Raw genomic sequence first — 14,223 nt, forward strand, 5'->3', positions numbered from 1 at the left:
TCTTGAATACGTTCCTCCATTTATTTTTGTTTTTCCTCTATCTTATTCTGTGCCTCTATGGTACAGTTTGTATTACTATCTATCTATACTGTTAGTCCTTCTATTTCCTTTGTTAATATGAACTATTTTGACCTAAATTGGTTTTGTTTTAAAGATGAGTGCTGAATTGCATTGCCTCTGAAGGCACATTTAAAAGTGTCCCATACGATAAGGGGATCTGTTTTACCTATGTTATGTCGGAAAAAGTCAATTATAAATTATTCTGTCCTAGTTATAAACAAGTTATATTACAAGTTTGATAAAATGTTCAATATCCTCTCCCACGGGGAAATTCTGTAAGAGTAATGTATAGCCAAATATTTGAGGGTCCGACCACATTCTTTCCCCTATCAACAAATGTTTTATATTTTGGTGCCAACGAGAATGACATAAGAAGTAGTCAAGACGACTAGCTTGATTGAGCCTCCACCATGTATATCTCACTGGGTCAGGATATTTAAGCCTCCATATATCCACTAGTTCAAATATATCCATGATATTTGTGATTAGTGTGTAGTGTCATTTCCTTTACAGTCCATTGAGGTATTTAAAACCTTATTATATTCTCCCACCATAATAATATAGTCTTGTATTGCGTTTAGGCTTGATAAATGATTATAGATATTTTCAAAGAAGCGTTGATCATCATTATTTGGACCATATAAAGTGCCTTGCAAAAGTATTCATCCCCCTTGGCGTTTTTCCTATTTTGTTGCATTACAACCTGTAATTTAAATTGATTTTTATTTGGATTTCATGTAATGGACATACACAAAATAGTCCAAATTGGTGAAGAGAAATTTTAAAAAATATATTGTTTCAAAAAATTCAAAAAAATAAATAACGGAAAAGTGGTGCGTGCATATGTATTCACCCCCTTTGCTATGAAGCCCCTAAATAAGATCTGGTGCAACCAATTACCTTCAGAAGTCACATAATTAGTTAAATAAAGTCCATCTGTGTGCAATATAAGTGTCACATGATCTGTCACATGATCTCAGTATATATACACCTGTTATGAAAGGCCCCAGAGTCTGCAACACCACTAAGCAATGGGCACCACCAAGCAAGCGGCACCATGAAGACCAAGGAGCTCTCCAGACAGGTCAGTGACAAAGTTGTGGAGAAGTACAGATCAGGGTTGGGTTATAAAAAAATATCTGAAACTTTGAACATCCCACGGAGCACCATTAAATCCATTATTAAAAAATTGAAGGAATATGGCACCACAACAAACCTGCCAAGAACTGGCCGCCCACCAAAACTCACGGACCAGGCAAGGAGGGCATTAATCAGAGAGGCAACAAAGAGACCAAAGATAACCCTGAAGGAGCTGCAAAACTCCACAGCGGAGATTGGAGTATCTGTCCATAGGACCACTTTAAGCCGTACACTCCACAGAGCTGGGCTTTACGGAAGAGTGGCCTGAAAAAAGCCATTGTTTAAAGAAAAAAATAAGCAAACACGTTTGGTGTTCACCAAAAGCCATGTGGGAGACTCCCCAAACATATGGGAGAAGGTACTCTGGTCAGATGAGACTAAAATTGAGCTTTTTGGACATCAAGGGAAACGCTATGTCTGGCGCAAACCCAACACCTCTCATCACCCCGAGAACACCATCCCCACAGTGAAGCATGGTGGTGGCAGCAACATGCTGTGGGGATGCTTTTTATCGGCAGGGACTGGGAAACTGGTCAGAATTGAAGGAATGATGGATGGCGCTAAATACAGGGAAATTCTTGAGGGAAACCTGTTTCAGTCTTCCAGAGACTGCAGCTGTAATTGCTGCAAAAGGTGTCTCTACAAAGTATTGACTTTGGGGGTGTGAATAGTTATGCACACTCAAGTTTTCTGTTTTTTTGTCTTATTTCTTGTTTGTTTCACACACAAAAAATGCCATCTTCAAAGTGCTAGGCATGTTGTGTAAATCATATGATACAAACCCCCCAAAAATCTATTTTAATTCCAGGTTGTAAGGTAACAAAATAGGAAAAACGCCAAGGGGGGTGAATACTTTCGCAAGCAACTGTAGATTAATGAGCAAAATCTGTTTAAGGTCCAAGAACATTTTTAGAATAATCCATCAACCTTTTTATTTTATTTATTTTACTAGGCAAGTCAGTTAAGAACAAAATCTTATTTACAATGACGTCCTACACCGGCCAAACCCGGACGACGCTGGGTCAATTGTGCGCCGCCCTATGGGACTCCCAATCACGGCCAGTTGTGATACAGCCTGTTGTTTAAATCTGATTCTACTGCTTGCATCAGTTACCTGATGTGGAATAGAGTTCCATGTAGTCATGGTTCTATGTAGTACTGTGCGCCTCCCATAGTCCATTCTGGACTGTGCCAGTATTCCAAACAGACAGCTCGGTACATTCAGCTCGTAGACACCTCTCACAAAAACAAGCAGTGATGAAGTCAATCTCTCTTCCACTATGAGCCAGGAGAGACTGACATGCATGTCATCAATGTTAGCTCTCTGTGTACTTTTAAGGGCCATCTGTGCTGCCCTGTTCTGAGCCAACTGCAATTTTCCCAAGTCCCTCTTTGTGTCACCTGACCACACTACTGAACAGTAGTCTAGGTGCGACAAAACTAGGGCCTGTAGAACTTGCCTTGTTGATAGTGTTGTTAAGAAGGCAGAGCAGCGCTTAATTATGGACAGACTTCTCCCCATCTTAGCTACTGTTGTATCAATATGCTTTGACTCCAAGCAGTTTAGTCACCTCAACTTGCTCAATTTCCACATCATTCATTACGAGATGTAGTTGAGGTTTAGGGTTTAGTGAATGATTTGACCCAAATACAATGCTTTTAGTTTTGGAAATATTCAGGACTAACTTATTCCTTGCCACCCATTCCAAAACTAACTGTAACTCTTTGTTAAGTGTTACAGATATTTCAGTTGCTGTAGTAGCTGACGTGAATAGTGTTGAGTCATCCGCATACATAGACACACTGGCTTTACTCAAAGCCAGTGGCATGTTGTTAGTAAAGATGGAAAAAAGGGGCCTAGACAGCTGCCCTGGGGAATTCCTGATTCTACCTGGATTATGTTTGAGAGGCTTCCATTAAAGAACACCCTCTGTGTTCTGTTAGACAAGTAACTCTTTATCCACATTATAGTAGGGGGTGTAAAGCCATAACACATAAGTGTTTCCAGCAGCAGACTATGATCGATAATGTCAAAAGCCACACTGAAGTCTAACAAAACAGCCCCCACAATCTTTTTATCATTAATTTCTCTCAGCCAATCATCAGTAATTTGTAAGTGCTGTTCTTGTTGAATGTCCTTCTCTATAAGCATGCTGAAAGTTTGTTGTCAATTTGTTTACAGTAAAATAGCATTGTATCTGGTCAAACACAATTTTTTCCAATAGTTTACTAAGGGTTGGTAACATGCTAATTGGTCGGCTGTTTGAGCCAGTAAAGGGGGCTTTTAGGTAGCGGAATGACTTTTGCTTCCCTCCAAGCCTGGGGGCACACACATTCTAGTAGGCTTAAATTGAAAATATTCAAATAGGAGTGGCAATATTGTCCGCTATTATCCTCAGCAATGTTCCATCCAAATTGTCAGACCCCAGTGGCTTGTCATTGTTAATAGGCAACAATAATTTGTTCACCTCTTCCACACTCACTTTACGGAATTCAAAATGACAATGCTTGTCTTTCATAATTTGGTCAGATATACTTGGATGTGTAGTGTCAGCAATTGTTGCTGGCATGTCATGCCTAAATTTGCTTATCTTGCCAATCCAAAAATTATTAAAATAGTTGGCAATATCAGTTGGTTTATGATGAATGAGCCATCTGACTCAATGAATGATGGAGCTGAGTTTGCCTTTTTTCCCAAGATTTCATTTAAGGTGCTCCAAAGCTTTTTACTATAATTCTTTATGTCATTTATCCTTGTTTCGTAGTGTTGTTTCTTCTTCTTTTTATTCAGTTTAGTCACATGATTTCTCAATTTGCAATACGTTTGCCAATCGGTTGTGCAGCCAGACTTATTTGCCGTTCCTTTGCCTCATCCCTCTCAACCATACAATTGTTAAATTCCACATCAATCCACAGGGATTTAACAGTTTTTACAGTCATTTTCTTAATGGGTGCATGCTTATTAGTAATTGGAATAAGCAATTTCATAAATGTGTCAAGTGCAGTGTCTGTTTGCTCCTCATTACACACCACGGACCAACATATATTCTTTACATCAACAACATAGGAATCACTACAAAACGTATTGTATGACCTCTTATACACAATATTAGGCCCAGCCTTTGGAACTTTGGTTTTCCTAGATATGGCTACTATATTGTGATCACTAAATACTGATCGTCTTTTCTTATTTGCTAAGCCATTACAATTATAACTGGCTGTACTTATTTCACCATTTACCATAATGAGATACAAGTTTCAGTTATATTTATCATAATATACAGTACCAGACAAAAGTTTGGACACACCTATTCCTTCCAGGTTTTTTTTAAAAACACATTTCTACTTTGTAGAATAATAGTGAAGACATCAAAACTATGAAATAACACATATGGAATCATGTAGTAACCCTTTTTCTTTAAACAAATCAAAATATATTTTAAATTTGAGATACTTCAAATTAGCCACCCTTTGGCTTGATGACAGCGTTGCACACTCTTGGCATTCTCTCTCTGAGGTAGTCACCTGGAATGCATTTCAATTAAACAAGTGTGCCTTGTTAAAAGTTAATTTGTGGTATTTATTTATTTATTAATGCGTTTGAGCCAATCAGTTGTGTTGTGACAAGGTATGGTTGGTATACAGAAGATAGCCCTATTTGGTAAAAGACCAAGTCCATATTATGACAAGAACAGCTGAAATAAGCAAAGAGAAACTGCAGTCCATCATTACTTTAAGACATTTGAAACTTTGAACGTTTCTTCAAGTGCAGTCGCAAAAACCATCAAGCGCTATGATGAAACTGGCTCCCATGAGGACCGCAACAGGAAAGGAAGACCCAGAGTTACCTCTGCTACAGAGAATAAGTTCATTAGAGTTACCAGCCTCAGAAATCGGCAATTAACTGCACCTCAGATTGCAGCCCAAATAAATGCTTCACAGAGTTCAAGTAACAGACACATCTCAACATCAACTGTTCAGAGGAAACTGCGTGAATCAGGCCTTCATGGTGGAATTGCTGCAAAGAAACCACTACTAAAGGACATCAATAATAAGAAGAGACTTCCTTGGGCCAAGAAACATGAGAAATTGACATTAGACCGGTGGAAATCTGTCCTTTGGTCTAATGAGTCCAAATTAGAGATTTTTGGTTCCAACCACAGTGTCTTTGTGAGACGCAAAGTAGGTGAACAGATGATCTCCACATGTGTGGTTCCCACCATGAAGCATAGAGGAGGAGGTGTGATGGTGTGGGGGTGCTTTGCTGGTGACACCGTCTGTGATTTATTTCGAATTCAAGGCACACTTAACCAGCATGGCTACCACAGCATTCTGCAGCGATGCGCCATCCCATCTGGTTTGCACTCAGTTGGACTATCATTTGTTTTTCAACAGGACAATGACCCAAAACACACCTCCAGGCTGTGTAAGGGCTATTTGACCAAGGAGAGTGATGGAGTGCTGCATCAGATGACCTGGCCTCCACAATCACCCAACCTCAACCCAATTTAGATAGTTTGGGATGAGTTGGACCGCAGAGTGAAGGAAAAGCAGCCAACAAGTGCTCAGCATATGTAGGAACGCCTCCAAGACATTCCAGGTGACTACCAACCCTACCTTGTCATAACACAACTGATTTGCTCAAGCTCATTAAGAAAGAAAGAAAGTCCACAAATTAACTTTTAAAAAGGCACTCCTGTTAATTGAAATGCATTCCAGGTGACTACCTCATGAAGCTGGTTGAGCGAATGCCAAGAGTGTGCAAAGCTGTCATCAAGGCAAAGGGTGGCTACTTTGAAGAATCTCAAATATAAAATATATTTTGATTTGTTTAACACTTTTTTGGTTCCTACATGATTCCATATGTGTTATTTCATAGTTTTGATGTCTTCACTATGATTCTACAATGTAGAAAATAGTAAAAAAAAATTAAGAAAAACCCTGGAATGAGTAGGTGTGTGCAAACTTTTGACTGGTACTATATTACATTTTAGTCATTTAGCAGAGACTCTTATCCAGAGCGACTTACAGTTAGTGAGTGCATACATTTTTCATACTATATGTTTGTAAACTTACCATTAAAAAGTACCATAATGATTGAGTGTCCATGTAGCTAGCTATACCTCGATATTTGCATTTCTACTAGGTAAACCTCCAACTGTTTTCCACTATTCCACCCGCTAAAACCTCCCCCCATCCCATATTGGTTTGTCGTCCAAGTGACTGGCAGACCACCCCTGTCCCCCTGGATTCTTGGGCCTTTGAGAGATCAACCGGCAAAAGCATTTCCAACGCCCTCACCTCGATTGCATTATATACAGTTATTTAAAATATATAAACAAATCTTGCAGTCTTAATTTATTTCCACAATTAAACAAATAATATGGGTAATAATGTAAGCAGTTCATGCTAAGGATTTTTACCTATATCCAGGATTGGCATTACAACAATTTCATTTTTGGCAAGCAATTAATATGTTGGCAAACAATTATTGTGATTCATCCTATATTGTCCTAAACATCATTACTCCATAGCAACATATGTGGGATAGATACACACACACACACACACACACACACACACACACACACACACACACACACACACACACACACACACACACACACACACACACACACACATACACATTCCCCACCCTTCCCCCACAACAACCACAAGCTCAGATGTTCAACAGTTGTTCCATCACCGAGCCCAACTCAAGGAAAGGACTTGATGTGCGAATGCATACACAGTTGTAGCTGTTTGAGAGGATGGGAAGATTTAATTAACCAATGTCAAGTCCTAGCTGATGGAGCACAGATACACCCCCTTACCCTGAAACACACACACACTGGTCCCCCGTTGTGACCATTTTCCCAAGCATCTCTGTGCAGTCAGACATTTGATTATTATGTGCCACCTGGCCCACAATAATTTGCCCCCTATCTGATTGTTAGAGTGTGACCCCCTCCCCACGGGTTACTGCATCTAGTGTTGCCAGCACTGCCACTACCTTGGGTGGGGCAGTGCTGGCAACACCACCGGAATTCCCACAGGCAAGGTACAAGGTCGTCAAGGTTCTCATTAGTAGCTCTGAGAAATTCCTTGTATATTATGCTCACCCATCCGGGGGCTTTGGCTTTGTAAGACCAAGCCTGCCAGGCAGGCTCAGAATCTTGAGGGGGCAGTGCTGCTTTAGTGGGTCTCTGACCGCATTTATCTTTCTGTCTTGGCTGCGTATAGTCTACTTGCAGTAGGCCTATAAAACAGATAAGGACTTCTCCTTAGTGTATGGATCACTCAGGTGGGTGTCTAGGGTATAGGGTTGGGGTCCATTCCATCATGGGAGGATGGTGTTGATGTGAGCCTTGAACAGCCTTTCAAAGCATTTCATGGCTACAGATGTGAGTGCTACGGGGCATTTAGACAGGTTACCTTGGCGTTCTTGTGCACAGGGACTATGGTGGTCTGCTTGAAACATGTAGGTATTACAAACTGGTTCAGGGAGAGGTTGAAAATGTCAGTGAAGACACTTGCCAGATGGTCAGTGCATGTTCTGAGTACACGTGCTGGTAATCCGTCGGGAGGACGTTGGAAACCAGCCACTAGGGGCAACAGTGAACGCTGTTACCTTCAAGTAGATTTCGGTTTAGCTAGGGTGTTGTGGACGGGGATGGTGGATGGGTGTAAGCATCTGATTCCAAAGGTTGCAAGTTCAAATCCAGCAATAGAAAGTTGTTTTTGGGATTTTTGTTTTAAGCCTATGCCAAACCTTAACCCTTACCTTAACCATTAATGCCTAACCTTAAGATTTCGGAGTTAATGCCTAAACTTAACCTTAAACACTTGTGACGTTTAAAACAACTTCGAAATTTGATGTTTGGGAAACATGGATGAACGTCTAATTCTGAAGTGAGACTGTGAAAGCTAGTTGGGATTTGGCCGTCGGTGTTGGTTTTGAATAGCCATTATGTGCATGCAAATGTATATTTCCAGGTTTACTAATGCACCCTCTGTCAAAGATGGGTCTGCTAGGAGAGCTCATCTTGCAAGATCCAAGCCATGTTTATTAGGCTACATATCTACGTCAGGCGTTTCAGTAGGTAGAACTAGTAGGAGTGTTGTCACGATACCAACATTTTACTAATGATACAATACCAGGCCAAGTATCACAATACCGAGTAGTATCGCGAATCGCGATACCACGGGGGGGGTTGGGGGGTTTAGTGATTCTGAGTGGCCTAGCATCCTGTTCGCCCCGTCCCCCCGACATCCGTTTTCTAAATGTTAATCACGTGCTACACAAAAAACCTGTCACTGATATTCACATCAATGCAACACATATTGAACTCCACACTGTATAATAGAATACTGCATAGAATGGCTGATTTGCTCATATTTTCATAGGCCTACCTGTGATTTGGCTAGAAGAATGGGAGGAAGGAATATACATGCATAATGATCTGCATGTAATTGTGGCAATAAGGGGAAAACACTACATGAGTTAACAACTTAAGTTAACATACAGATACACACACTCTCCCTCGCTCACACACTCTCTCGGTCTCCCTCATAAACACACACACACCACTCTCTCTCTCCCACAAACACATACACACTGCTTCCAACTTTAAAAACATTAGGCACCAACCAGAAAGAGATTGATTTTTGATAGTTTAGGCTTACATTAGGCCTATATGAACCCTACCTTTGAAGCACATCTCATGAGTAGCAGACTCTTTTCCTTTGTTCCTGTGCCAATCAAATGTTCCTAGACTTACTGTCAAGTTACCAGGTTGTTAGCTAGCTCAGCCTGGCCTCATAGACTAGACGTAACATAGTAAATGTAAATCCGGGACACTCAAATTAGTACGGTATGTTACATTTGTTATGGTTATATATAAGGTTACTTAAAGCAAAAACAAAATGAGGGTGGTTGGTCAGGATGGAAGGGTAGCCGTATAACGCAAACGTCTAGGAACCCAAAGGTTCAAATCTCATCATAGAAAATGTTAGCTAATTAGCAACTTTTCAACTACATACTACTTTTTAGCTACATTGCAACTACTTAGCATGTTAGCTAACCCTTCCCCTAACCCTAACCTTTTAACCTAACTCCTAACCTTAACCCTAACCCCTAGCCTAGCTAACGTTAGCCAGCTAGCTAACGTTACCGTTAGCCACCTAGCTAACGTTAGCCACAACAAATTGGAATTCGAAACATATCATAAATACATACCATACATACGCTATATATTCAAAAGTATGTGGACACCCCTTCAAATTAGTGGATTTGGCTATTTCAGCCACACCCGTTGCTGAGAGGTATAAAATCAAGCAAACAGCCATGCAATCTCCATAGACAAACATTGGCAGTAGAATGGCCTTACTGAAGAGCTCAGTGACCTTCAACGTGGCACCGTCATAGGATGCCATCTTTCAAACAAGTCAATGTCAATGTCTTACATATGTGGTAACTGTGAAGTTTGCTTACCCTGAGAAAGTTATTTAGAATAGGGAAAGAAATGAAGTGAGAAAAAAGGGTGGGGATTGACTCATAATTCTATCGTGATTGACATATTCATTCAGTGGTTCTTATAGGAAGCTCAGGCTAAATATTTGGTGTAGACAAAGCACTGATCACGGGTCCATCATCAAAAGCAACAGGCCATCATTGATTGCCAATGCCTACTGACTGTCAGTACTCTGTGTTAATCAATGTAGCAGGATATACATAGATGTGTTGCCATTGTCAGTGAGACTGAATCACATCAGATGAGTAATGTTTGTAGTATGCTGTCTCACCTCCCTGTGTGGTTTACCGGGATAGTCCACCACAGAAGCCTGTCAGTTTTTTTCATACCGCTGAAATTTAAAGAGTCAGTGAAACAAAGGAATTTACATATGTTGCTCTTCTGTCTGATTTCCTGTGTTTCAGCGGGGGTGGAGACAGTTCCCTGGACAGGCTTCTTCCATCCGTCAGCTCTGGGCTGGCACCACGGAAACGGACCACCAGCCAATGCAAGTCAGAACCGCCCCTGCTGCGGACCTCTAAACGGACCATCTACACAGCCGGCCGCCCACCTTGGTACAACGAGCATGGAACCCAGTCCAAAGATGCCTTTGTTATCGGTAGGAACCCTCAGGAGTTAGTAAAATAATGCTTTGTTGTCTGTTTTTATGTACGAAAATGAAGTGTCTTCTGCTTCCCAACCCCTCTAAGACACACATGACATGGTGAACGTCACAGGGTTAAGACCAGCAGCAGGGTAAAGTACTTAAGTAAAAAGTAGTTTTTTGGGGTATCTGTACTTTACTTTATTATTTATATTTTTGACTACTTTTACTTTTACTTCACTACATTCCTAATGAAAATAATGTACTTCTTACTCCATACATTTCCCCTGACACCCAAAAGTACTCGTTACATTTTGAATGCTTAGCAGGACAGGAAAATGTTCCAATTTACACACTTATCAAGAGAACATCCCTGGTCATCTCTACTGCCTCTGACCTGGCGGACTCACTAAACACAAATGCTTCGTTTGTAAATTATGTCTGAGTGTTGGAGTATGCCCTTGGCTATTTGTAAATTAAAAAAACGCAAATTGTGCCTTCTGGTTTGCTAAATATAAGGAATTTGAAATGATGTACACTTTTACTTTTGATACTTAAGTATATTTAAAACCAAATACTTTTAGACTTTTATTCAAGTAGTATTTTACTGGGTGACTTTCACTTTTACTTGAGTCATTTTCTATTAAGGTATATTTACTTTTACTCAAGTATGATACTTGGGTACTTTTTCCACCACTGTTTGACACACCTTTTCTTTTTTTTCTTTTTTTTTTGGGGGGGGGGGTTTCTTACTTCCACAAAGCATTCCAGGATGTATGCAACAAGCATGCCCATTTCAAACAATACAGAATTAAGGACAGAGACAACCCTTGGTTCTCAGATGAACTAGCTGAAATCAAATGGAAACGGAATGCTGTGTGGGCTAAAGCAAGAAGGTCTGATTCAGCTGATGATTTGATGGCTTTTAAATGCCTTCGGAATCAGGATGTTGCTATGACCCGAAAGCAGACCACTACCTCAAATCTACTGCTGATAATCTGAATAATCTTTCTACATTTTGGCAAGTAGTGAAAAGTTTAGAGTGCAAAAATTATGAACAGCTCCCTAGACAACTGGTTGGCTCAAAGGTGGTAACTGAGAGAACCTCTATTCTGAACTCTTTTAATCAACATTTTCTTGATGCAGGTGGATTATTTGATAGGGTTAAAGGTCAACATGAGCCCCCTGGGAAATTAACAGACACTCCCGAGCACTCCTTCTCCTGGTTATCCTTCTTGCCCTTTTCTGTCTCAGAGGTCCGTAGAGCCCTGAAAGCAATTGATGTCAAAAGATCCCCTGGCCCTGATGATCTATACCCCCGCCTACTACAATTAGCTGCAGACATCATTGCTCCCCCTTTAACCTCACCCTAGAATGTAATGGAATCCCCAGGTTGTGGAAATCAGCATTTGGCCTAACTCTTTTAAAGGAGGTGATCCCACTCTACAGAATAACTATCGGCCCATATCTAAGTTGTCTATTCTGTCAAAGGTATTAGAGTCCCTAGTCAATAAGCAGTTTAAGGCCTACCTCCAGGAAACAATATTTTGAGTGGTATGAGTGGCCACAGCACTGTCACAGCAACTTTGAAGATTTGGAATGATGTTTACTGTACCCTGGATAGGAAGCTGCATTGTGTATCTGTATTCATAGACTTGTCAAAGGCGTTTGACACTGTGGACCATACTGTCCACAGGCTCTGAGTGGTTTGTGAACTACCTGTCAAATGTATTTTTATCCAGTGTGTTAAGGAAGATCGTTGTAAGTCGGATACCATAGAGTTGTGCTCGGGAGTGCCTCAAGGATACATTTTAGGTCCCTTGTTGTTTATTATCTATATCCATAACATTGGTCCTCTGTAGCTCAATTGGTAGAGCATGGCGCTTGTAATGCCAGGGTAGTGGGTTCGATCTCCGGGACCACCCATACGTAAAAATGTATGCTAAATGGCATATTATATTATTATTATTTTATATTGAGACAGCTGATGTACATTTTTATGCGGATGACACTGTTCTTTATTCAAGTGTCAGCAGTTTGACTTTGGCTTTTGAAAAAGTTCAAACAGCTTTTAACATCATTCAACAGAATCTGTACGATTTGAAGCTTGTTCTGATTTCCTCTATAACAAAATGCATGGTATTTTCCAATATTAAACACTCTGAAAACCATGTAATTACTACCTTGGAAGGACATTCTATAGAGCAAGTCAAAATGTACAAATATCTGGGAGTTTGGGTGGATGAGAAGTTGAGCTTCACCAACCATGTAGAGAACCTTGTCAGGAAACTCAAGCTCTGTATTGGGTTTTATTACCGGCACAAAGCTTGTTTTTCAGTTGGCGCCAGAAAGGAGTTGATTTGTTTGTACTTTTCTATCCGTATTCGACTATGGTGATTCTATTTATTACACTGAAGGCTCTTGAATCTGTGGATCACGCAGCCCTTTGTTTTTGTCACCAATCAGATACGTCTAACTCACCATTGTGATCCATACAGTGCTGTCGGGTGGACATCACTAGCAACACGTAGGCTCCAACACTGGTATATTCTTATTTATCTTTTTTAGGAAAATTGCCATTTTATCTATCCTCTCTTCTAGCTCGAATTGAAAGCACATACAAGCTCAGATCTCAATCTTGTTTTATGCTAAGAGTCCCGAAGAATTAGAACCGAGCATGGAGAAAGGTCCTTTCATGACTCAGCCCCTTGGTCTTGGAATTCCCTCGAAGCTAACCTAAAACTCCAAGACCTGGTGTCCCTAGAGGAGTTCAAAAGACAAATAGATGAACAGGTTGTTGAGACAAGTAGTTGTTTCTAGTTGTCACTAGTTTGCGTTGCCTTATATAAGGAAGCATGTTGTTTTACGTCACACACACCACACTCATGCCTGCACACACACACACACAGCCATTGTTTGTTTGATGTTGTATTTGTGCTGTTTGCAGTGTCTTCTGTCTGAGCTGTCCATTTTGTCACACATTGTTTATTGTTTTTTTTATCCCAGACCCCATCCCCACAGGAGGCCTTTTGCCTCTTGCCAGGCCATCATTGTAAATAAGAATGTGTTCTTAACTGACTAGCCTGGTTAAATAAAGGTTAAATAATTATCAGTCAGGAGAGGCCTTGAGTTATTGAGAGTACACATTCCTACAGTCCACTGCAGTTCACTAAATAATTACACTCTTCTCATACACAAAGAGCTTGAACCTAACACCACTACTTTCAATCTCTAAGGATATAACAACAATCTATTCACACTAAAATAATATAATGATTTAAAACAGGGACACAATGGGAACTGGTGAGAGGAGCGAGGTAGACAATGACCACTTAAAAGTCCTTGGTTCTGATAGATTGTAAATGACTGTTTTATAAGTGGTCATTGTCTACCTCGCACATCTCACCAGTTCCCATTGTGTCCCTGTGTGTCCTGCAGGTCTGTGTGGGGGCAGTGCCTCAGGGAAGACCACTGTAGCCAGGAAGATCATAGAGGCTCTGGATGTCCCCTGGGTGGTCCTGCTCTGCATGGACTCCTTCTACAAGGTGTGTGTGTGTGCTTGCACATATATATTTGTGCACGCGTGTAGCCGTGTGTGCATGTATGCTTAGTATGTACAATCATTTTAGAGGCCGCCCTATCCAGTTTTAGAACCTCTTTCAGTTCAAATGACTGTCACATACTAGAGATTCATCTCTTGCTCAATAACAGCACAACAACACTCATGCACAGGACAGCTTTCCTCTCACTCCCCCCAGAATCTGAACGAGATCTGGAGATGTGTCTACTGTGTTCTAATACCACTTAATCCCATTATCTGTCTCTCTCTCTCTCTACTCCCTCTCTCTATCTTTCTACCCTGAGTGACCAGGCTTTTAAAGAGAGAAAAGTGATAGAGAGATGGAA

The 14,223-nt window shown here is 40.7% G+C and overlaps 1 protein-coding gene across 6 annotated transcripts in view; it reads left to right on the forward strand.

Annotated features, from left to right (window-relative positions):
• Nucleotides 1–14,223, forward strand: part of LOC311148077 (uridine-cytidine kinase-like 1) — a gene marked incomplete at its 5' end in the record, with an annotated part of 49,951 nt that overhangs the window by 24,300 nt on the left and 11,428 nt on the right. For all 6 annotated transcript variants that reach the window (XM_084184975.1, XM_084184974.1, XM_084184978.1 and 3 more), the window contains 2 exons: nucleotides 10,139–10,332; nucleotides 13,756–13,862. In XM_084184975.1, the coding sequence (XP_084041101.1) occupies nucleotides 10,139–10,332; nucleotides 13,756–13,862 (301 nt within the window). The remainder of the gene's footprint in view (nucleotides 1–10,138; nucleotides 10,333–13,755; nucleotides 13,863–14,223) is intronic.

This window comes from Coregonus lavaretus (genome assembly GCF_964263955.1).
Source record: "Coregonus lavaretus genome assembly, chromosome: 20".
Lineage (NCBI taxonomy): Eukaryota > Metazoa > Chordata > Actinopteri > Salmoniformes > Salmonidae > Coregonus > Coregonus lavaretus.